Source organism: Lagenorhynchus albirostris, chromosome 20 (genome assembly GCF_949774975.1).
Source record: "Lagenorhynchus albirostris chromosome 20, mLagAlb1.1, whole genome shotgun sequence".
Classification (NCBI taxonomy): Eukaryota; Metazoa; Chordata; class Mammalia; order Artiodactyla; family Delphinidae; genus Lagenorhynchus; species Lagenorhynchus albirostris.
The window spans coordinates 30,664,084-30,688,773 of NC_083114.1; the positions used below are offsets into that span (position 1 = coordinate 30,664,084).

The 24,690-nt window shown below is 35.6% G+C and overlaps 1 protein-coding gene across 14 annotated transcripts in view; it reads right to left on the reverse strand.

Moving 5' to 3' along the window:
* Positions 1-24,690, reverse strand: part of TRIM37 (tripartite motif containing 37) — a 151,156-nt gene that overhangs the window by 118,274 nt on the left and 8,192 nt on the right. For 10 of the 14 annotated variants that reach the window (XR_009537529.1, XM_060133961.1, XM_060133967.1 and 7 more), the window contains exons 3-9: positions 20,036-20,076; positions 18,124-18,240; positions 16,101-16,188; positions 14,955-15,077; positions 13,140-13,263; positions 12,209-12,276; positions 1,173-1,318 (exon numbers count right to left, since the gene is read on the reverse strand). Coding sequence is in view for 13 of the 14 variants with exons in the window: in XM_060133961.1 (XP_059989944.1) it covers positions 1,173-1,318; positions 12,209-12,276; positions 13,140-13,263; positions 14,955-15,077; positions 16,101-16,188; positions 18,124-18,240; positions 20,036-20,076 (707 nt within the window). In the remaining variant the exon portion in view is untranslated. The remainder of the gene's footprint in view (positions 1-1,172; positions 1,319-12,208; positions 12,277-13,139; positions 13,264-14,954; positions 15,078-16,100; positions 16,189-18,123; positions 18,241-20,035; positions 20,077-24,690) is intronic. The other 4 variants (XM_060133971.1, XM_060133969.1, XM_060133963.1 and 1 more) reach the window with 1 other exon arrangement.

Genomic DNA, 24,690 nt, shown 5'->3' on the forward strand with positions numbered 1-24,690 from the left:
CCAATGCAGGGGACATGATTCGAGCCCTGGTCTGGGAAGATCCCACATGCCGTGGAGCAACTAAGCCCGTGCACCACAACTACTGAGCCTGCGTTCTACAGCCCATGAGCCACAACTACTGAGCCCACGTGCCATGACGACTGAAGCCCGCACACCTAGAACCCAAGCTCCACAAGAGAAGCTACCACAATGAGAAGCCCACGCACTGCAACGAAGAGTAGTCCCTGCTCGCCGCAATTAGAGAAAGCCCGCACACAGCAACAAAGACCCAACACAGCCCAAAAAAATAATAATAAGTAAATAAATAAATTTTAAAAAAAAGAAATCAAAATAATCACTGGATGTGACAGAAACTGACACTCAAGAAGTCAAGCAGAGGGACTTCCCTGGTGGTCCAATGGCTAAGACTCCTCACTCCCAATGCAGGGTGTCCAGGTTTGTTCCCTGGTCAGGGAACTAGACCCCCATATGCCGCAACTGAAGATCCCACGTGCTGCAACTAAGCCCTGGTGCAGTCAAATAAATAAATAAATATTTTTTTTAAAAAAAGCAGTCAAGCAGAGTTGCTTGCCTGATAACCTGTTGCAAGTAGTATCAGTATAGGAGTTTACCGCTATCAATGGTACCCAAACTTTACTGCAGAGTTACTTGAGGTGCTCAACATTCATTTTCTAGATACCATCTCCAAAGACTGTCAGGGAACAGGCCTGAGAATTTTCATTTTGGAACAACACTCCTGCTGGCTCTGATACAGGAGATCCATGTACCCTATTCTGAATTGTAAAACCCTTATCTTCATATATGGTATTTATATCAAAACTCATTTCATTCCACTGATGACGGATAGAGTAATTCAGAAAAGGTATCTTCAAAACTGAAATGGCTGACCACACTATCAAAGAGGCAGCCTTGGAATATTAATGAATATCCCTAGCTGACTCAAATCTATTTAACAAGAGCAAATACCCAGCCCTTTTATTAATATTCAGTGCTTGAATAAAATATAAATATTTTATCTGGCTTGTTAGTTCACAAAGAAATGAAGACTTACCTTATTGGTCAGGGAGAACTACCTGAGTTCTAGTTGTTAGCAACAGCTTTCTTTTGAAACAAGTATATGCATTTGCACATAAACTTCAAAAGAAAATAAAGTAAAAAAAAATGTGTCATACCTGGTAAAGTCTGGTGGAACAGGAGTGGTAACAAAGGACGCCATGGGCTTTCGATGAACTTGCTGAAACATCATGAGGATCTCTGAGCTCTTAGATATCAACTCACTCTTACTACAAGATCGCAACTGTTTGAGGAAAAGAACTGTCTGAATAAAAAAATTACTATGCATTGGCACCCCCAAAATCCTTAATAAAGAAGGAAAATGGAAATTATTCTGGTTATATACTGAAAAAACTGAGATAAAGAAAAATATTGGGTTGGCTAAAAGTTTTGTTCGGTTTTTTCTGTAAGCTGGCTGTAGTAGCACTTAGTTGTCTTTAACTTCATTCAAAAGTTTTGTTAGATTGTATGTGACAGCTGTCATATCAGGGTGCATTTAAAGAAAGACTTCTCAAGATTGGTGAATTTTTGTGTAGCCATTTTAACACTGAAGATGGAACAAAAAAAGCAACATTTTCGGCATATTATGCTTTATTATTTCAAGAAAGATAAAAACGCAACCAAAATGAAAAAAAAATATTTGTGCAGCGAATGGAGAAGGTGTTGTGACTGATTGAACATGTCAAAAGTGTTTTGCAAAGTTTCGTGCTAGAGATTTCTCCCTGGACAATGCTCCACAGTCGGGTAGACAAGTTGAAGTTGAGAGCGGTCAAATTGAGACATTAATTGAGAACAATTGACGTTATACCATGCGGGACATAGCTGACATACTCAAAATATCCAAATCAAGTGTTGAAAATCCTTTGCAACAGCTTGGTTATGTTCATTGCTTTGATGTTTGGGTTCCACATAAGTGAAAAAAACCTTCTTGACCATATTTCCGCATGCGATTCTCTACTTAAACGTAATGAAAATATTCCGTTTTTAAAACAAGTTATGACAGGGTTTCCCTGGTGGCGCAGTGGTTGAGTCCGCCTGCCGATGCAGGGGACACGGGTTCATGCTCCGGTCCGGGAAGATCCCACATGCCGCGGAGCGGCTGGGCCCGTGAGCCATGGCCGCTGAGCCTGTGCGTCCGGAGCCTGTGCTCCGCAACGGGAGAGGCCACAACAGTGAGAGGCCCGTGTACCGCAAAAAAAAAAAAAAAAAAAAAAAGTTATAACAGGCGATGAAAAGTGGATACTGAACAATAATGTGGAACAGAACAGATCATGGGACGAGCAAAATGAACCACTACCAACCACACCAAAGGCCGGTCTTCATCCAAAGAAGGTGATATGGTGGGACTGGCAGGGAGTCCTCTATTATGAGCTCCTTCCGGAAAACCAAACAATTAATTCCAAGAAGTACTGCTCCCAATCAGACCAACTGAAAGCAGCACTCAACAAAAAGCGTCAACAGAAAACGCGTAATATTCCATCAGGACAACGCAAGTCCGCATGTTTTTTTGATGACCAGGTAAAAACTGTTACAGCTTGGCTGGGACGTTCTGATTCATCTGCTGTATTCAACAGACACTGTACCTTCAGATTTCCATGTATTTAGGTCTTTACAAAATTCTTTTAATGGAAAAAATTTCAATTCCCTGGAAAACTGCAAAAGGTACCTGGAACAGTTCTTTGCTCAAAAAGATAAAAAGTTTTCAGAAGACGGAATTATGAAGTTGTCTGAAATATGGCAGAAGGTAGTGGAACAAAAGGGTGAATACGTTGTTCAATAAAGTTCTAGGTGAAAATGAAAAATGTGTCTTTTATTTTTACTTAAAAACCGAAGGCACTTTTTGGCCAACACAATAGTTTCTTTCAAAGTGGGTTTGAAAGTTAAGAATCTAGGTTTATTAATTTCCATTATAACAGTAAAGTTATTGAGTAAATGTATTTGATTTTAATGTATTTTTCTCTCATTGTATATTAGCATAAATCCAATTCTAAGCAACTACAAATGTATTTTAGACTGGTACAGTGAAGCCATTATGTATATAAATGAACAAACCCCTAAAAGTCAACGACCTTCAAACAAGGATTTCTCAAATTGCACTCCAGGGAACAGAGAAATGTTACGACCTAACACACAGAAAAAAGTCTTAACCTCTATCAATCTAGGAAACATTAAGTTATACCAAAGGTAAAAAGTGAGAAATCCAACTTTAGCAAAATAAGCATGGTAGTTAAAAGACTACTGATTTTGTACTCAAGACAACCAGTTTGAAGTCCTAGTCCTGCCACACACCAATTATGTGGCTCAGAGTCTGTTAATGTGTAAAACTGGAATAATATCTACCGCTGCTTGCTGTGCTGGTTTGTTAGATCAAGCATGAAGCTGTATGTGAGACAGCTTTGTAAACTGCTATGGGCTGAATCGTGTCCCCACCCCAAACTCATTTGTTCCAGTCCCAACCACCAGTACCTCATAGTGTAACTATATTTGGAGATAAGCCCTTCAGAGGACAAAACGAGAAGGCAGCCATCTGCAAGGCAGAGAGAGAGGTCTCAGGGAAAACCAAACTGCCAATACCTTGATCTTGGACTACCAGCCTCCAGAACACTGAGAAAATAAATCTCTGTTGTTTAAGCCTCTTAGTCTGTGGTGTTTTGTTACGGAAGCCCTAACAAACTAATACACTATCAAGTGCCATACAAATGATATTCAAAAACCCACGACAACTGGGTTTATGTCTTTTAAAAGATAGTTGCTTACAGCTCACCAAGAATAACGATATAACATAACTGGTATCATATGATAAATACCAAAATTTATAGCTTTCATTAAAATATTTATTGAATGCATACTATGTGCATCCTTCCTTGACCTTATTTCCTCCAAAGGTAGACTTTTAAATAGATACCTTTAATAAAGTTAAGGTAGTTCCTTTTACTCTTAGTTTGCTGAATAATTTGGCCATGAATGAAGATCGAATATAATTGAATGTTATTTTAAAAATTAATATTATTCTATTCATTTCTACTTATATGTTCATGTGGTTTTGCCCTTTAAACTCTTGAGTTACAATCAAGAGATTTTTCTGATAATGAAACATTCCTTTCATTCCTTTTATTAACCCTACCAAGTCTTGCTTTCTTGTTTTGTTTTAGTAAGTATCCTACTAATTTTGATTTGTCAGTATTTTAACATTATGGTATTTATGTTTACAATAGAGTTGGGCTTTAATTTTGTTTTCTTACAGTGTTCTTATGCTGACTCGTTATTAACATTATATCAATCTCAAAGACTGAGATGTTAGCTTTGGTACATTTTGTATTCTTTTAGGAAAAAAAAGTGCTTATGATAGACAACAGATATTTAAAGATCTGGTAAAAATTTTCCATTAGTCTGGATCTGATGGTTTTTGATGTCTTTTGACTATATACTTCCAATATAATTTACGTAATGTTTCTTATTTTAAATTATACTCTTTCTTAGGTCATTTTTGGTAATTACAATTTCCTGGAAAACTATCTTCTTCATGTAGATTCTACCTGAATAAAGTTGCTCATTTTTGTAAAGCACATAGAATAGTGCCTGGTATATAGTAAATGCTATATCCATAATTACTTTGTAAAATATTTTTATTATTTAAATTTCTACTATATTTGTAGTCACGTCCCATTTTTCTTCCCAATATACTGTTGGACATTTTCTTCATTTTTCCTAATCAACCTTGTTAGAGTATCTTCCATTAAATTAATTTATTCAAAGATCCAATACTGGGTATGTTGATCCTCTCAACTATTTCATGGCACTCTCTTGTTATTTCATCACTGCCTCTGTGATTTCCTTCCATTTTATGCTTCTATACCATTGTTCTTTTTTCTGTCTTTTTTCACTTATTCATAATTTCTTAAACTTCATTTTAGACTAAAAGTTTCCTTCTAAATATCCTGTAGCTACATCTATTTTAATAATTTATCATTCCAATGGCAATGTCCTCCTTCACTTAAGAACTATGGAGATATTTAACATATATTTAAATGCGTACTTACATACATATATGTAAATTTTTAAACTGTGTTTTTGATATCTATCGTAATTATACTGTGGTCACAGAACATGTTGTTTATATAAATTTATTAAATTTCTTCAGAATTCTATATACCTTAGTATGTGACAAAATGTTGAAACTGTTCCATGTGGACTTAAAAAGAATATATATTCTTCAGTTTGGGATTCAGAATTCCACATATACCTTTTAAATAAAGCTCTCAATTTTCTTTTTCAAAGATCTTCTATTCTTACAATCTTTTGTTAGTTGGAACTATTAGTTTATCAGATTTAAATAAAATAAAATAATTTATTTTTAATCACTCACTACAGATAGTAATTTTATGAAAATCTTATAATTCTGTCAGCATCTGCATTATATATAATGAATTTATGTTTTGGGAACACAAAATCATAACTATCCTATCTTCCTAAGGTAGACTGTTCGCTTTTTATCACTCGTAATATTTTCACTTTAAATTTCTCATCATTCTCTAGATCTGTCTTAAGAAGTTCACCATGGGATTTTTAAAACTTCGACTTAATCCATTTACATTTATTTTTATTACTGATGTCAGTGTCATCCACTAATGACAATACACAAAATCCAAAAAAAATACTCAACCTAAAAATAACCAAAAAAAAAAAAAAAGGAACAAAGAGCAGGTGGAACAAACAGCAAGATATTAGACTCAAACTTCACCCTATAAGTGAGCACGCTAAACATCCCAGTTAAAAGTCAAAGACTGTCAGACTGAATTAAAAAAACTAGAGCCAATTGTATGCTGCCTACAAGACACACACACTTTAAATATTTAAGAAAAAATACATTAAAAATAAAATGACAGAGTAAGATATGACATAGTAATACTAGTTAAAAGAAAGCTAAAATGGCTTTTTGACATCAAATAAACTAGATTTCAAAGCAAACAGGTCTTTCACACTGATAACGGAAACAATTCATCAAGAGAATATAACAGTCCTTGGACTTCCCTGGTAGCACAGTGGTTAAGAATCCGCTTGCGGGCTTCCCTGGTGGCGCAGTGGTTGAGAGTCCGCCTGCCAATGCAGGGGACACGGGCTCGTGCCCCGGTCCGGGAAGATCCCACATGCCGCGAAGCAGCTGGGCCCGTGAGCCATGGCCGCTGAGCCTGCACGTCCGGATCCTGTGCTCCGTAACGGGAGAGGCCACAACAGTGGGAGGCCCGCGTACCGGGGGAAAAAAAAAAAAAGAATCTGCTTGCCAATGCAGGGGACATGGGTTTCAGCCCTGGTCAGGGAAGATCCCACATACTGTGGAGCAACTAAGCCCGTGTGCCACAACTACTGAACCCTCGTGCCACAACTACTGAAGCCCGCACACCTAGAGCCCATGCTCCACAACAAGAGAAGCCAACGCAATGAGAAGCACGCCCACCGCAACGAAGAGTAGCCCCCACGCGCCACAAGAAGAGAAAGCCCACGTGCAACAACGATCCAATGCAGCCAAAAATAAGTAAAATAAATAAATTTTAAAAAAGAAAGTTAAAAAAAAAGAATATAACAGTCCTAGATGTTTATGCCCCTACTAGTATGGCTTCAAAATTTATGAAATTGGGGACTTCCCGGGTGGTTCAGTGGTTAAGACTCCACACTCCCAATGCAGGGGGCCTGGATTTGATGCCTGGTCAGGGAACTAGATCCCGCATGCTGCAACTAAAAGATCCCATGTGCCACAACTAAGACCTGGCTCAGCCAAATAAATAAATAAATATTTTTTAAAAAACAAAAACCAAACAAACAAAACCCAAAATATATGAAGCAAAAACCAAAAGAACTGCAAGAAACAGACAAATCCATAATTATTGCTGAAAATTTCAATACCCCTCTCTCAATAATTGATAAAACAAGGAGACAGAAAATTCGCAAGGATATAGTAGACTTGAATATCATCATCAACCAACTTGACCTGACATTATAGACTATCAGAAAAATCCCCAAATATTTGGAAACTACTTGAGTCAAAGAAGTCACAGGGGATATAAGAATGTATTTCAAACAGAAAGGTCTCAAATCAATAACCCCAGCTTCCACCCTAAGATTTTAGGAAAAAAAGAGCAAATGAAACTCAAGCTAAGCAAAAGAAAGAAAATAGTTAAATCAAAATAAAACTCAATAAAAAAGAAAGAAAAACAACAGAAAAAAACCAAAACGAAAACCAAAACCTAGTTGAGAAGATCAACAAAAATCAATATCCTCTAGCCAGACTGAGCAGGGAAAAAAGATAGAAGATACAAATTACCAATGTCAAGAGAGAAGTGACATTTCATTCTACAAATGTTAAAAGGATAATAAGGGAATATTATTAATTTTATGCCAATAAATTTAGCAAATTCAAATAAAATGGAATAATTACTTGAAAGACACAAACTACCAAAGCTCACTCAAGAAGAAGTAGGCAGGGACGTCCCTGGTGGCACAGTGGTTAAGAATCTGCCTGCCAATGCAGAGGACACGGGTTCGAGCCCTGGTCCGGGAAGATCCCACATGCCGCGGAGCAACTAAGTTCCTGTGCCACAACTACTGAGCCTGGACTCTACAGCCCGAGAGCCACAACTACTGAAGCTCGTGCGCCTAGAGCCCATGCTCCGCAACAAGAGAAGCTACCGCAATGAGAAGCCCTCCACCACAACAAAGAGTAGCCCCTGCTTGCCACAACTAGAGAAAGCCCACACGCAGCAAAGAAGACCCAATGCAGCCAAAAATGAATGAATGAATGAATGAATGAATGAAAAAAAGAAGTAGTAGGCAATATGAACTGCCCTATATCTAAAATTTTTTTTTTTTTTTTTTGGTTGCACTGCGCAGCATGTAAGATCTCAGTTCCCTGATCAGGGAATGAACCTGTGCCCTCTGCAGAGGAAGCACAGAGTCTTAACCACTGGACTAACAGGAAAGTCCCAAGAACTGCCCTGTATCTATTAAAGAAACTGAAAACTTTTTGTTTTCCTTCTTTCTTTCCACAAAGAAAACAAGGCCCAAATGGCTTCATTGGTGTATTCTATCAAACAACTAAGGAAGAAACATTATCAGTTCTATACAACTTCTTCCAAAATACTGAAGCGGGCATAATTTAAAGCTCATTCTTTAAGGCCAGCATTACTTTGATAACAAAGCCAGACAACAATTCTTTAAGAAAAGAAAACTACAGTCTAATATCCTTCATGCACAGAAGTGCAAAAATCTTAAACAAAATTTTAGTTAATCAAATCCAGTAATATATTAAAACAACAATACATCAATCAACTTAGGGTTTTTATCCCAGGATAAAAGTTGGTTTAATATTTTTCTTAAATGTTCATCTATTTTAAGAACTAAAAAGAAAAACCATATGATCATCTCAATATATGCAGAAAAAGAATTTGACAAAATCCAACATTCAATCCTAATGAAAACTCTCATCAAACGGAATAGAAACGAATTCCTAAACCTGATGAAGGACATCTACAATAAACCCACAGCTAACATCATACTTGAATCAACATTATACGAGAAGTTCTGGGCAGTAACACCTAACAAGAAATAAAAGGCAGCCAGATCAGAAAAAAATCTGTCTTGGACTTCCATGGTGGTCCACTGGCTAAGACTCTGCACTCCAAATGCAGGCGGCCCGGGTTCAATTCCTGGTCAGGGAACTAAATCCCATATGCTGCAACTAAGAGTTCACATGCTGCAACTGAAGATCCCATGTGCCGCAACTAAGACCTAGCAGCCAAGTAAATAAATAAATAGAAACACAGAAAGACAGGAAAGGAAGGGGGAAGGGGGGAAAGGGAGAGGTAGGGAAGGAGGGAGGGAGGGAGGGAGGGAGGGAGGAAGGAATGAAGGAAGGAAGGAAGGAAGGAAGGAAGGAAGGAAGGAAATCTGTCTTTATTCAGAGATTACATGACTATCTGCAGGCAATCCAATGAATCTACAAGATAGCCACTAGAACTAATAAATGAATTTAGCAAAATCACAGGATACAAGATCAATATACAAAAATCAATTGTATAGATACAAGTCAGAAATTGGAATTTTTAAAAAACATCTTTTATCATATCAAAAATTCTGAAATACTGAATAAATCTGACAAAAGATGTGAAAAACTTGTACCTTGAAAGCTACAAAACACTGCTGAAATAAAGTCTTCATGAAATGAAGACTCAGTATTGCTAAAATATCACATCTCCCTAAATTGATCTATAGATACAATGTAATTCTAATCAAAACCCCAGAACTTTTTTTGGCAGAAATTAATAAGCTGATTCTAAAGTTCAGATGAAGATGCAAAGGATCTGGAATAACAAAAAACAACTCTAAAAAAAAAAAAGGAAGAGCAAAGTTGGAGAGCTAACACTGCCTTTTATTATAAAGCAACAATGATCAAAACAGTGCAGTAGTGACATAAAATAAATCAATAGACAATGTGTATATGGACTAAGTTTTGAAAAAGATGCAAAGGCAATTCAGTGAAGAAAGGCTAGTCTTCAACAAATAGTGCTGGAAAAACTGGATAGCCATATATAAAAAACAAAAACAAAAAGACTACCTTGGATCCATACCTCACATACAAATATGGACCAGGGACTTCCCTGGTGGTCCAGTGGTTAAGACTCCACGCTCCCAATGCAGGGAGCCTGGGTTCAATCCCTGGTCAGGGAACTAGATCCTTCATGCCACAACTAAAATATCCTGAATACTGCAACTAAGACCTGGTGCAGCTAAATAAATAAAATTTTTAAAAAAAAGGATCAAAATGGATCATATGCCTAAATATAAAACCTAACACTACAAAACTTCTAGAAGAAAACACAGGAGAAAATCTTTGTCACCTTGGGTTAGGTAAAGACTTCTTAGCTATGACAGCAAAAGAACAAATCGGTAACTTACACTTCATCAAAATTTTAAAACTTCCCTTTAAAAGACACTTTCAAGAGAATGAAAAGACAAGCCATAGACTTGAAGAAAATCTTTGCAAAGTACATATCTAATAAAGGACTTCTATCCAGTTTTTTTATAAAGAACTCTCAAAACTCAGTAAGAAAACAAACAAGTCAATAAAATGATGGGCAAAAGATCTGAACTTCAAACAACAAAGAAGAAGATCTGAACAGACACCTCAACAAAGAAGCTATATGGATGGCAAATAAGTTCAAGAAAGGATGCTTAGCATCATTAGGTATAAGGCAAATGCAAATTAAAACCATAATGAAATACTATTACACTCCTATGAGAACAGCTAAAATTAAAGATTGACTATATCATGTGTTAGCAAGGATGTGGAGGAACTGGCACTCTCAAAGACTACTGATGGAAATATAAATGGTACAATCTCTTTGGGAAAACAGACAGCATTTATTAAAAACCTAATCATGTATCTACCACTCTATCTTAGGAGGACCCAGGAGAAAAGGAAATATATGTCCATCTATAGATTTGTAAATGAATGTTCACTGCCACTTTATTTGTAAAACCCAAAACCAGAAAGCAAACCAAATGACCATAAACAGTTGAATGGAAAAACAAATTGTGGTATATACATACAATGGAATACTACTCAGCAATTAAAAAGGAAACAGCTATTGATATATGAATGAACTGCAAAATAATTCTGCTAAGTAAAGGAAGTCAGACATAAAACAAGTATATAATGTGTATGATTCTAACTACATAAAATGCTAGAAAAGGCAAAATTATCTATAATGACAGAAAGGAGATAGGGGGTTGCCTGGAGAGGGAAGTGTTGGGAGAAACAGGAGAATTTATACAGAGGCACAAAAAATTCTGGAGGAAAAAAGTTACTACTTTGACTATGGTGATGGTTTCGCAGGTGTATACATTTGTCAAACCTTATCAAATTATACACTTTAAATACATGCAGCTTATTTTTTGTCAATTATCCTTCAATAAAGCTGTTAAAAGAAAAAAAGTGCACAGATCCCCAGATCCCACCCCTACTCCACTTATAGCTGGTTTAAATTTGTCCTATCACTCCAGCAGAAGGCTGCTAGTTTATTCTCTGGAAGGGATAAAATAAAATCTCTGGACTAGGAGAACAACATGCACAATTAAGAATGGGAATACTGGGGAATTCCCTGGCAGTCCAGTGGTTAGGACTCCGAGCTTTCACCACCGAGGGCTCTGGTTGGGGAAATGAGATTCCGCAAGCCGTGCAGCACGGTCAAAAAAAATACTGAAGAGAAAAACAATATATAAATAGTTATGTACTGAACTCTACCAGCCAAACTATCAACCAAATGTAAAGATTGAATAAAAATATTTTCAGACATGCAGTCTCAAAAAATTTATTCTGATTACCCTTTCATGAAAGCCACAGAGGAAATGTGATACCAAAACAAATGTGTAAATCAAGAGCATGGAAGCCATGAAAATCAGGAATCAGGATTCTTGGGTTGAATTCCAAGAAAGAAATGAAGGGGATCCCCAGGATGATAAGTAAGAGAACAACTGCATGAGACAGCTGTGTATCACGCATAGAGAGGAATTCGAGAATTCCAAAAACCAAATTCAAGACAGATAAAATTATCAAATATTTATGTGACACTATACATTTTATTTATTCATTCACTATGTACTTTATCCCCACCTACCCTGAATCTAAATTATAAACTCTCTGAGGATTATTTTGCCATTGTGTCCACTGTTGTGTTCTAAAGCACCTAAAGCAATGCCTGCTATCTATTTGGTATGTAATAAAAATTTCCTTAATAAATAAAAATGCTAATTTTACCCTAAGAATCATTATGTGTAAGTAATTGGCAATAATATTCTATCTCGAAGTCACCACTTAAGTCACAATGTCGGAAGATTTTAATGTTTTAAAGATTCCTATTGGCTATTATTCCCAGTAAAAATAATTCTGTTTTTTTCAAAAACAAAATTAGTATTATTTTATCTAGTTCCCATACATGATGGAGAAACCTTGAATCAGCTGATTCCTATTTCATAAAAATCCCTACTATAGCACACAGATCCCCAGATCTTTTGATCTTACATAATCTGTCAAAAAACTTTTAAAGTACATGAACAGAAAAAGGATAAAGACTTTATCTCATTTCATTTAATATTTCATCACCTGGTGCTCTACTTCCTGAAGTAAGGATTCCAACAGTTCTGTTTCTTGTGTCAGAGATGTCTTCTGACCTATTTAAAAAACAGGAGAAGACCAACACTCAGGCTTCTTATGGTTCAAGAATAAAGTTAAATTTCATTGAACATGTTCAATAACAAGGAATCAATCTCAAGTAAGCAAAACTTCTTCATTACAGCTACCCTAAAAATTTTTTCCAGAGTTTTAATTATAGTAGCTTTGACAAGAGGATTTCAGAACCAACCCTAACTACAGTTACAAAGGACAATGCAGGGTCTATTAAATACTTCTAAGAAATATACAGTGACAGTATACTTTGTAATGAAATTAACATTATTGCTTCTTCTAAAGGAATATAAAGCTATAGAAAACTAACATTTTTAATCAATCAACTATTCTAAAATAATTCCTCCCCCCAAATTTAAATGCAGCCTAAAAAGAAGAATGTAGTTAAGTGGGCCATTTGTTTATATTAAATGTCAGCAAGAGGTATGTGCTTTGAACATAATAGGAACCTGTAAAAAAGAATGTCCAGAGAGGAAAACAGTCTCAAAGAAGCTGGAAACACAGAAGGATAAAGGAATTATTGTTACAGAAATTATTATTATAGAGAAGCAAGAAAGAAACTGCTTTACATGACACAAAAACAAAACAAAACAAAAAAACGATAGGCAAGCTTGCCAAATCAGACCACCTACTTTGTAAATCACAAAGTCTGAAGAGCTGGAAGCATATCCCATGAAGTTAGCAGAAGTTGTATCAATTTGGTGTAATGTTAATTGATACAGAGGAACAATTAACAGGTAGAACTTCTATTTTTTAAAGCAATCTTTTCCTAGCCTATAATAACTCACCAACCACTGAACCTCAAGGAGGTTCAAAGCACCATGTACACAAGCAGCATAGAAAAACTCACCCATCAGTGTTATAAGCTTATTCTTCAGCTGTGTGTCTAACCGTGCAATCATCATCTCCACCGCATTTCTAATTTCCCGAACACGCTCATCTTTTGCACTTCTGACAGCTTCGACATTTCTTTCCTAGAAGATAAGCAGGTAAAAAAATTTTAGGACTCCTCTGGTGGCGCAGTGATTATGAATCCACCTGCCAATGCAGGGGACACGGGTTCGATTCCTAATCCGGGAAGATCCCACATGCCACGGAGCAACTAAGCCCGTGCGCCACAACTACTGAGCCTGTGCGCTAGATAGAGCCCGCGAGCCACAACTACTGAGCCTTCGTGCCACAACTAGTGAAGCTCGTGCACCTAGAGCCCATGCTCCACAACAAGAGAAGCCACTGCAATGAGAAGCCCGCACACCGCAACGAAGAGCAGCCGCTCGCCACAACTCGAGACGGCCCGTGCACAGCAACAAAGACCCAACGCAGCCAAAAATAAATAAATAAATAAATTTATAAAAAAATTTTAATTGAAGAATTTTTTTAAATAGAAGTAAACAGACATTAATGCAATCACTGCAATTATTCTTAAAGTCAGTTGAATTCCTGAAACTCAGAAAAAAATTCTTAAACAATTAAAGCATAACAAAGTACACAATATTTTAACAGTTAAACAGAAAGATATGTAATTACAAAAAAAACTGCTTTGGGTAACACATACAAAACACATACTCAAAGCCCCAATCATATAGGAAACCACTGTTCAAAACCAAAAAATTATACTAAAGCCAGTTCACATCACACAAAACTCTAAAACAAATGAAAAATTTGAAAAACCACATCTACTCCAATTTACAAAGTTTTAAATTTTTTTCAGAACGAAACAAACAAAGAAAATAATAGGGTTTTTAAAGATTGCAGAGCACATAGTTTTTTTAATAGCATACTACCAAAAATAAAAAGCAATCTTTCCTATACTTAGTATTATTATAAGCACAAGCAGTGAAAATCTCAAACTAGAACAACCTCCCTAATGCCCAAATTAAAATGCTGTCAAGAGAAAATAATAGAAAAAAAGGTAACTAAACGAAGGCCAAATAGAAGCCATCCAACTTGTTTATATTCCAAAATGACTTTGTGTAGCATACATGTAACTCAAAAACATTATTTTCTGTATAAAGAATGTTATAAATGATGATCTCGATCTTGATTCCTACATGAGTACAATAAAGACAACATCTTGAGTTAGGAATGGTCTGCAAACCTCAGGAATAACTGTCATTCTGGTAACTTTAAACAAAATATATTCCAAAAGTATATTTAGTACTTAAATGTTTGATGCTTATTACATTTTCCCATAGAAATAATATTACAAATGGTAAATAGCTCACCAGAGCTCTTTGACCCATTCAGTATCTAAAGAGTAGTGTTAAATATTACTCTTTGAATTCTTCAGTTTTAATTCAGGACATCAGAAATAGTTCATTCCCTGGTAGCAGAAACTCTCCCAAAGAATGAATGATTTAATGACTGTAAAAGTCAATACTGATTCTGTTTAGGAGTCAATTACTGACTATGTAACAAACAGGTTTATTTAATTCATTCACTGATTCGCTATTTCTGCATAAGAGGAGGCAATTCTCTGGCTCCAACTTCAGAACAGGCAAGGGGTTTGGATGCAAATTCCTCAGCTAGTTTGAAGTTGGTGAGAACTATAAGTATATCTTATCAAAATTTCAAATCTTGAGTTCAACATCTGATTGGTTTATATTATGAAAAATATATATTATAGACTATAAAAGGGATAATGATCTTTCAGTAGTAGTCTTACCACTTCTTGAACTAAGCTGATCAGTTCCATGAGACGCCGACGAAGTTTGGCTACCTCTTCATTCACTTTAGTAACATGCTGCTCATAAATTTCCGCCAAAGGTTTAAAGGTATGTCCACCATGCTATTTAAAGTAATGAGTAGTTTTTGAACATTTCCATATATCTCATCTGCATTTACATTCCTTCCTTAACACTCTATGGATACTAATAAACTGGTAAATAATTTCAAATGAATTTTATCTTTTGGCTGCCTTCACTTTGTTAAAACAGGCCAGAGTTTGCTTAAAATCACTTGGCCCATATAGGAAATCCTTCAAGATTTTAGATAATGGACTTTAGCAAAATGTTTACTTATCTAGAAGTTTTCACTCATTAGAAAGAAGCAAAATCCTTAACAATGGCCCAAACCACCTGACACAACCTTATTTGTCACTCTTCTTTTGGTCAGTACTAGCCTTCTTCCATGACCTCAAACCTCTTCCCACAGCCCATTGCAAAAGAAACGTCTTATTCAAAAATAATTCTCTTTCATCCACCCTGTCCAAATTCTCCACCCACTTAACTCCTACTCAATCCTTTGGAGCTTAACTCAGGGTCAGGTCCCATGGTTATTCACTCTCATCAGCACTGTATACTTATTCCTAATATTTATCACAACAGTAATTAAGTACAGAACTAGTTTGATATCTGCCATGTTCATCTCTGAACCCCTAGTCTCTAGCACAAATGAATAAATTAGAAAGGTACTTGAGGAAAAAAGATTAAAAGAAAAATCATAAGAACTAGATATCTGCATTCATATTGTTTCACAAATGTCTATAAAGTTTTTGTTCCATTTTAAAGAAACTAAAATTGGAAATCACAGCCAGGATATCAGATCAACTGATATGAGTAGACATTTTACAGGTTTTTAATTAAAATAAAATATTTATGTAAGAGTTGCACATCATACATCAAAATCTCCCAACAAAAGAAGTTTCTCTGGAATAAGAGAAGGTACAATACTTTCCGCTATAAAGCAGATACATTTAATTTTCATTCTATAAACAGAGTAAAATGATATTACTTTCTATCTAAATCAAACAAATATTTCAGTGCTTTCTACACTCTAATTAAAAATAATATGCTGAATTTGTTCCGCTTACCATTCCTCCCCAAAGTGCACACTGATGGCAGATACACTTCTTACAAGTCCAGCAAAATACACTAAGTTTTTCATGGTGATTTTCACACCTATACATTATGAAAAAAAAGTACAGTTATAAATTAAATAAATTTAAAAACTGGAACATAGTTACTGCAACAAATTCCTAAGTTTGGGCAAACAGGTCAGTCAATTTTAAATGACTATATCTCAGGAAATATAAAATGTACTCCTTGGCTTCTGTGAATTAAGCTGAACAATTACATGTAGAGACAATTTTTTTTAAGTATTGTTTTCATCCATCTATAAGGACTTTAAAATTACATGAAAAATGCAGACTAGTTTCTATTTAAAGTACAAAGATAACATCATTTCTGAGAAACTGTATAGATGATAAATTCTATCCTATTACTACATTTTGGGCAAATCAGATTATGTGTCCATGCCTACATGAGCATGTATGCATGCACACTTTTTCTACATGTGACCAAAGTCAACAATAACCAAGACACAGGTGATTAATTGCACAATACCAGATCCTCATTATAAATGAACAATTCAATTTAAAAAAGTTTTCCCTTAAACTGAATAACAACAAGCAGAAGAATAAAGTTGGACATGGTTATTAATTGAACTGTGTGCCCCCAAATTCCTACACTGAAGCCCTAATGTAATTGTGTTGGGAGTTAGGGCCTTTAAGGAGGTAATGATGGTTAAATGAAATCACAGGGGTGGAGGCCTACCCAATAGGACTGGTGTCCTTACAAGAAGAGAATGAGACAGCAGGAGTGTGCACTCACAGAGAAAACGCCACGTGAGGATGGAGTGAGAAGTAGCTATATCCTAGTCAAGGAGAGAGGCCTCACCAGATACCAACCCTGACAATACCTTGACCTTGGACTACCAGCCTCTGAAACCATGAGAAAATAAATTTTGTTGTTTAAGCCACCCAGCCTGTGGTATTCTGTTATGGCAGCCCTAGTAGTTAAATACCTTTAAGTTAAATACCTTTAACTTATACCATATTAAAAAAGTAACTTAAAATAGATCAAAGACCTGAACATAAGACCTAAAATGATAAAACTCTTAAAAGAAAACACAGGGGAAAAGCTTCATGATACAGGATTTGGCAATGATTTCTTGGATATGACACCAAAAGCACACACAACAAAAGTAAAAATAGATAAATTGGACTATATCAAAATTAACAACTTCTGTACATTAAAAGACACAATAAACAGAGAAAAAGGGCAATCTATGGAATGGGAGAAAATAGGAACAGAAAGTAAAATGGTGGGAAATAGGAAATTATTGTTTAATGAATTGAGAGCTTCAGATTTGCAAAATGAAAAAATTCTGGAGATTTGCTGTACAACAACGTGCATACACTTAACACTATGAACTGTATACTTAAAAATGGTTAAGATAGTAAATATTATATTGTTTCTTTTGCCACAATTTAAAAAATTGTTTCTCTTGCCTATAAAGGGGACACACTGTTGCAATTTTAAAAAGCTTTTCACTGATAAATCACACTGAGCTTACAGAAAATACCTAAATAGGTCGACAATTTGTATTTCTCATTTATAAGTAATCTGAATATCCAATAGGAAATTAATAAAAGCATGAAGAAACAGCATATTGGATACTATCTCATTTAGCATGATTTCCACACTACCGAATTTAGAATATAGCTTTTACAATATAGGAAATTTATCAGAACCATTATTAATCAATGGCTTATATATAGGCACCTTTAGCAAACCCAAGGGGGGGCCAGTAGGCATCAAGAAGCAAAGAAGAGAGATTAGTAATTAGCAAATTGTGGCAGTTCTAATCCTTTATGAGAGGCTTTAATAAAAGAAGTCAGAGTTAGAAGGGTCTTTCCAAATAGAGACACCCACACCATGCCAGAAGAAAACTGTCTTAGTGTTCACCTAGGAAGCTTAAACTTTCAATAATGTCATTAAAATACTATGTGGCACAATCTATGAAACACTTGAACAAAGAAACTAAGGACATACTTGTCCTTTTCATTTTCTTCATGTTTGGTGAGACTGCAGAGTTGAAGAGTATCAAGCTGCTGTGTTACTTCTTCTGCCCAACGACAGTTGACTAGTTCTCGTAGCTGGAGTGGAGCACTGGAGAGAAAATATACATACATGTACTCTCAGTCAGGAATTTGAGATCATTTTCTAAAACACATTTCAAAGGTAAATACTGAGGTGACAAATGTGTTAACTCAATGGGGGGAATCCTTTCACAATGTATATGTGTATCAAACAATCACATTTTATACTTTAAATACCTTACAATTTTGTCAATTATACCTCAACAAAGCTGGAAAAAAAAAGGAAATTATAAATCAAGAAAAAATAAACACTCTTCAAAATAGGGCTCACAATCATATTCATACCATATTACTATCAAAATAGTAACAAAGACACAATGAAAAGTATGGTTTGTAACTTATTTTTACAATAATGTATCATTTACAAAAAAAACTGAATAAAAAAATTAGCAATTCAGATTACAAACTGAATTCTTTTTTTTTTTTTCCCCAGTACGCGGGCCTCTCACTGCTGTGGCTTCTCCCGTTGCAGAGCACAGGCTCCGGACATGCAGGCTCAGCGGCCATGGCTCACGGGCCCAGCCGCTCCGCGGCATGTGGGATCTCCCCAGACCGGGGCATGAACCCGTGTCCCCTACATCAGCAGGCGGACTCTCAACCACTGTGCCACCAGGGAAGCCCCAAACTGAATTCTTAATTCCTTAGTCTAAAGCTATACTCTCCAAAATGACAGCCACTACTCATATGTGACTATTTAAATTAAAAATTCAAATTAGTTAAAAAAAAAAGAAAATTTCTTTACACAGTTACACTAGGCTTACTTCAAGTGCTCTACTGCCACAGTTGACAGCAAGGCTATAGAACATTTCCATCATACAGAAAGTTCTATTTGATACTGCTGATCTTCTTAAAAGTTAGTGTGAAAAAAGTGAACAGTACATGAAGAAAAATGGGCAAAAGATATGAAGTAGTTTAAGAAAAAAATAAATTATAAATGGCTAAAAATGTTTTAATAGATGCTCAGTTTCAATCATTTTTTTAAAAAGCAGATTAAAAACGAGATACCATTTTTCACTTAGCAGAATGACAAAAAAATAAATGACTGGTAATACCCAGTGTTGGCAAGAATGTGAGGAAGAAGCATTTTCAATATCTATTATTAGGAACATAAAATGGTAAAAAGACCTTTCCCTTCAATGCAATCTGGCATCATTTGAAATAACCAAAAATGGAAACAACCTATATGTGTCTCAATATAAGCATAAAAAAAAAAAAATCAATGTATAATCTTACAGTGGATTATTATTGAAACACTGATTTTAAATGACATATATGTACATATGATCAATAAAGGCATCACCATATGTTACATGGAAAAAAAAGCAAAGCAAAACAATATATCATTTGTACTTTTTAAGAAAACATTTATATGTATACATCAGTACATATATAGAAAAATGTCTAGAAGAACAGGTATCCAAACCTAACACTAACAATTGCTTCTGAAAGTTAAATCATGAAAAAATCAAGTCAGGTATCAGAATCAGAAACCTTTTTATTACTATCTGGATTTTTTTTTAACAGAAACTTTATTTTCTTTTTAGTTATAAAAGGTAAGTTAAGAAGTTACACAATGATTTTCCAAAAGAAAGTAAACAATGTAATGTGTTCTACATAATTCTAAGTCAGGTAAATCAGTCTGCATTTCTTTATCGAGATAGATTGCTTATTTTCTTTTCAACTGTATTTGCAAGGAGTAGAAATGTGGCAGGTTGCAGAAAGAATGTTATGAGTATTAGGACACACGCTGACCCCATCACCTTACTACTTCCCAAATTCACAAATAATCATAGTAAAACACTTACCGGCAATGAGGACATTGAGCTCTCTGCTCTGTCAGCCAGCGCTAAGGAGGCAAAAAAATTAGATTTTGATTGCAGATAACACCATTAATTTGTACATACTGAAACCTTACATACCAAATTTAATGAGTTTAACTCTCTAGTGCCTGCATTAATTATAGAGATACATATAGAATAGCAGGCAATCTGTCTCATTATCATCGCGACAGGAATAAATTTTCAAAGGCACAGAACTCATTCCAAAATAATTACTAAGAAGCTATTCTCTCACAGGGAAGAAAGTGATCCTAGGACTCTGGATCTCACAGGGAAGGTGTGAATAATCTTCACAAAAATAATAATGATATTGTTACTACCCGCCCCCAAAATAAGCCACTATGATGATTTTCTTCTAACTAACCCACCACCATAAAATCTCTGAGGAATTTTAAGGTACTACTAAATTCCTTTTTGAAAAGCAATCTAATTGTAAGGTATATACATTATGGATATATAAATTAGACAGAAAAACATAAATAAGCAATACAGCAAAACTTTGTCTTAAAAGAGTTCTACAGTTCAGTCATTTAAACATCTATATAACCTGGTTTCCTCGTAATTATAAAAAGTTTTACAAGAGAATAATATCTCTACTAAACCTCAAATTCTATTAATTTAACCATTTTAGTTATTATTGGATAGGGAGCAGTTTTACACCATATACAAAGGAGATGCTAATACCTTTCCAAAAACAATAGCTCCATGGTTAAATATTTTGTTTTAATTGTCTGGTAAACAGGTTTTGAGGTAAATAAATATATAATCCAATAGCTATGTACTCTCAATATCTGTTATTTCTGTTTATCCCTTCCTATTTCTATGAAAGAACCTAAGCTTTTACCTAAAGTCAAATAATTAACTCAGAAATAAAATTCCCAAGGAATCCTTAAAGAACAATAGAAGATTAAATAGGGGGAAGTGTACTTCATACCACAGAAAATAAAGCTGTAAGAAAAAAAATAGATGGGAAAGGATTCCATTAACAAACCCTGAACATCATTTCTTTGGTCCCTGAGCAAAACAAGATTTAGGTCAGGTTTCTTTCCCTCAAACAATGCTCTGCTAAAGTCATAGCACTCCTCCAGAACTGGTCCCAGCCCACACCTCTCTAGCCTCATCCTCTACCTCACCCTAGGGGATCCAGCAAGATTAAGTCTTTAAATATGTTTCCCCTCTCTGCCCAGGATATTCAACAACTCTCTTTAACTAGATTATTCCGGCTCATCCTTTAGATTTCAGATTACATGTCACTTCCTCCAGAAAACTCCCTGACTGACTATAGACTATTTAAATACCACTGTCATGCTTTACCACAGTAACCTATACTTCCCCTTTCATTTTACCTATAACACTTGGTATACTGACTTGTTTGTCTCCCCTGCCCTACTAAAGTAAAAGCCCTATAAAGGTTGGGACCATGGTAAGGAATAACACAGTCTATATTTTTTATTATGCCCGTCCCTTCCAGTCAAAACAGGCTTCTTCCTATAATATATACCACTCTTGGCATCCTATTTGTGTATTTGCTTATACTGTCCCTCTATCCACGTGCTGTCCCATGGGAATGTCCACTGATTATGTCCATAATACTTTCCTGCCTATCCCAGGCTAGTGATCTTTCCCTTCTCTTACTATTTGTGGCATTTTTACCTTGTATTCTATAATCTAATTTAATCACAAAACATATATGGCAATTTTAATACTTTGAGGAAAAACAATGTTTCTACCAAACCAAAACCAAAGGTAAGAACCAGTGATACAATATTAGTACTCAAATAATATTAAAGAAACACCTTTGTAGCAATTCCCTCACATTCAATTTAAGAATTAATTTCTCGGGCTTCCCTGGTGGCGCAGTGGTTAAGAATCTGCCTGCCAGTGCAGGGGACACAGGTTCTAGCCCTGGTCTGGGAAGATCCCACATGCTGCGGGGCAACTAAGTCCATGCGCCACAACTACTGAGCCTGCACTCTAGAGCCCGCAAGCCACAACTACTGAAGCCCGCGCACCTAGAGCTCGTGCTCCCAACAAGAGAAGCCACTGCAGTGAGAAGCCCACGCACAGCAACAAAGAGTAGCTCCCGCTCGCTGCAACTAGAGAAAGCCCGCACGCAGCAAAGAAGACCCAACACAGCCAAAAATAAATAAATAAATAAAATTTAAAAAACAAGAATTAATTTCTCTCCTTCATTAAATGGAAGAATCACAAGCTTGAGACATTATTCAAACCTGAGTCTTATTCCTAGCTCTGGCACTTACTGTGCAACACCAGACATGTGACTGATCTCAAATTTCCTCATATGCAACAAGAGAATCAGCATTCCTACTCTGCAAAGCCGTTTAAGGGAAATCCTCAACAAAAACCTAGCAAACCAAATTCAAAAAGAGTATACACCTTGACCAGGTGGGATTTATTCCTGGGATACAAGGATAGTTCAACCTACAAAAATCATTCAATATAATACATCACATTAAGAAAGATAATATTATATTAATATATCAATTATATCAATATAATATATCAATTATATCAATTATATCAATATATCAATTATAATATATCAATATATCAATTATATCAATATATCAATTATATATATTATATATAATTGATATATCAATTATATATATCAATATATCAATTATATCAATATAATATATCAATTATATCATATAAAATATATATATAATATAACTGATATAATATATCAATATATATCAATATATATTGATATATCTATCAATTAAATTGATATAATATATCAATATATATCAATATATCAATTATATATATCAATTATATATATATCAATTATAATATATCTATATATATTATATATATATTATATATATCAATTATAATATATCAATATAATAATCACATTAAGAAAATGAAGGAAAAACCCACATGATCATCTCAATGCATACAGAAAAGGCATCTGACAAAAACTAATATCCTTTCATAATAAAAACACTCAGTCTTCCCTGGTGGCGCAGTGGTTGAGAGTCCGCCTGCTGATGCAGGGGGCACGGGTTCGTGCCCCTGTCCGGGAAGATCCCACATGCCGCGGAGTGGCTGGGCCCGTGAGCCATGGCCGCTGAGCCTGCGCGTCCGGAGCCTGTGCTCCGCAACGGGAGAGGCCACAACAGTGAGAGGCCCACGTACCACAAAAAAAAAAAAAAAAAAAAACACTCAAGAGGGCTTCCCTGGTGGCGCAGTGGTTGAGAGTCCTCCTGCCAATGCAGGGGACACGGGTTCGTGCCCCGGTCTGGGAAGATCCCACATGCCGCGGAGTGGCTGGGCCCGTGAGCCATGGCCGCTGAACCTGCGTGTCCGGAGCCTGTGCTCCGCAACAGTAGAGGCCACAACAGTGAGAGGCCCGAGTACCACAAAAAAAACAAAAACAAACAAACAAAGAAACACTCAAGAAACAGGAAAAGAAGGGAACTTCCTCAACTTGATAAAAGTTCATATATAAAAAACCCACAGCAAACATCATACTCAATGGTGAAAGACTGGAAACTTGTCACAAAGTTAGAGGACTCATATTTCCCGATTTCAAAGTTTACTACGAAGCTACAGTAAATTAAAAGTTTGGTACTGGCATAAGGACAATGAAATAGAATAGAGAGCCCAGAAATAAACAGAAAGGGACAAATATTCTATGATTCCATTTATACGAGGTAGTCAAATTCATAAAGGAACAGTGGTTACCAGGGGTTGGGGGAGGGTAATGGACCAAAGTAATAAAACTACACATCCTTGTCTTTTTCCTGATCTTAAGGGGGAGGTATGTACTACTACATACCTATAAGAATGGCTAAAATTCAAGACTGAACATACCAATACCAAGTGTTGGCATTAACATGGAAGAATGGGAACTCTCATACACTGCTGTTGAGAATGTAAAATGATACAATTATTTTAGAAAACAGTTTGACAATTTGTTAAGCAGTTAAACATACACCTACGATATGATATAGCCATTCCACTCCTATTTACCCAAGAGAAATGAAAGTTTAAGTCCATTGAAAGACTTGTATACAAACATTCATAGCAGTTTTCTTTGTAAATACCCAAAACTAGAAGCAACCTATATGTCCATCAGCAAGTGAATGGATAAACAAATTACGGCATATGCATACAACGGAATGCTACTATGCAGCAATAAAAAGAAATACTATTTTTTAATTTTATTTATTTTTTTATATAGCAGGTTCTTATTAGTTATCTATTTTATACATATTGGTATATGTACGTCAATCCCAATCTCCCAATTTATGCCATCACCACCACCACCTCCCCCTGCCACTTTCCCCCCTTGGAGTCCATACATTTGTTCTCTGTGTCTGTATCTCTATTTCTGCCCTGCAAACCGGTTCATCTGTACCATTTTAAAAAGGAATACTATTGATACAACAACATAGATGAATCTCAAAATAATTTTGCTGAGAGAAAAAAGCCAGACCCTTAAGAGTACATACTATAAGATTCCATTTGTATAAAATTCTAGAAAATGCAAACTTATTTATAGTGATAGAAAGCAGATCACTGGTTGCTTGAGAACAAGACAAGAGGAGGCAGGGACTACCAAGAGGCACAAAGAAACTTCTGTGGAT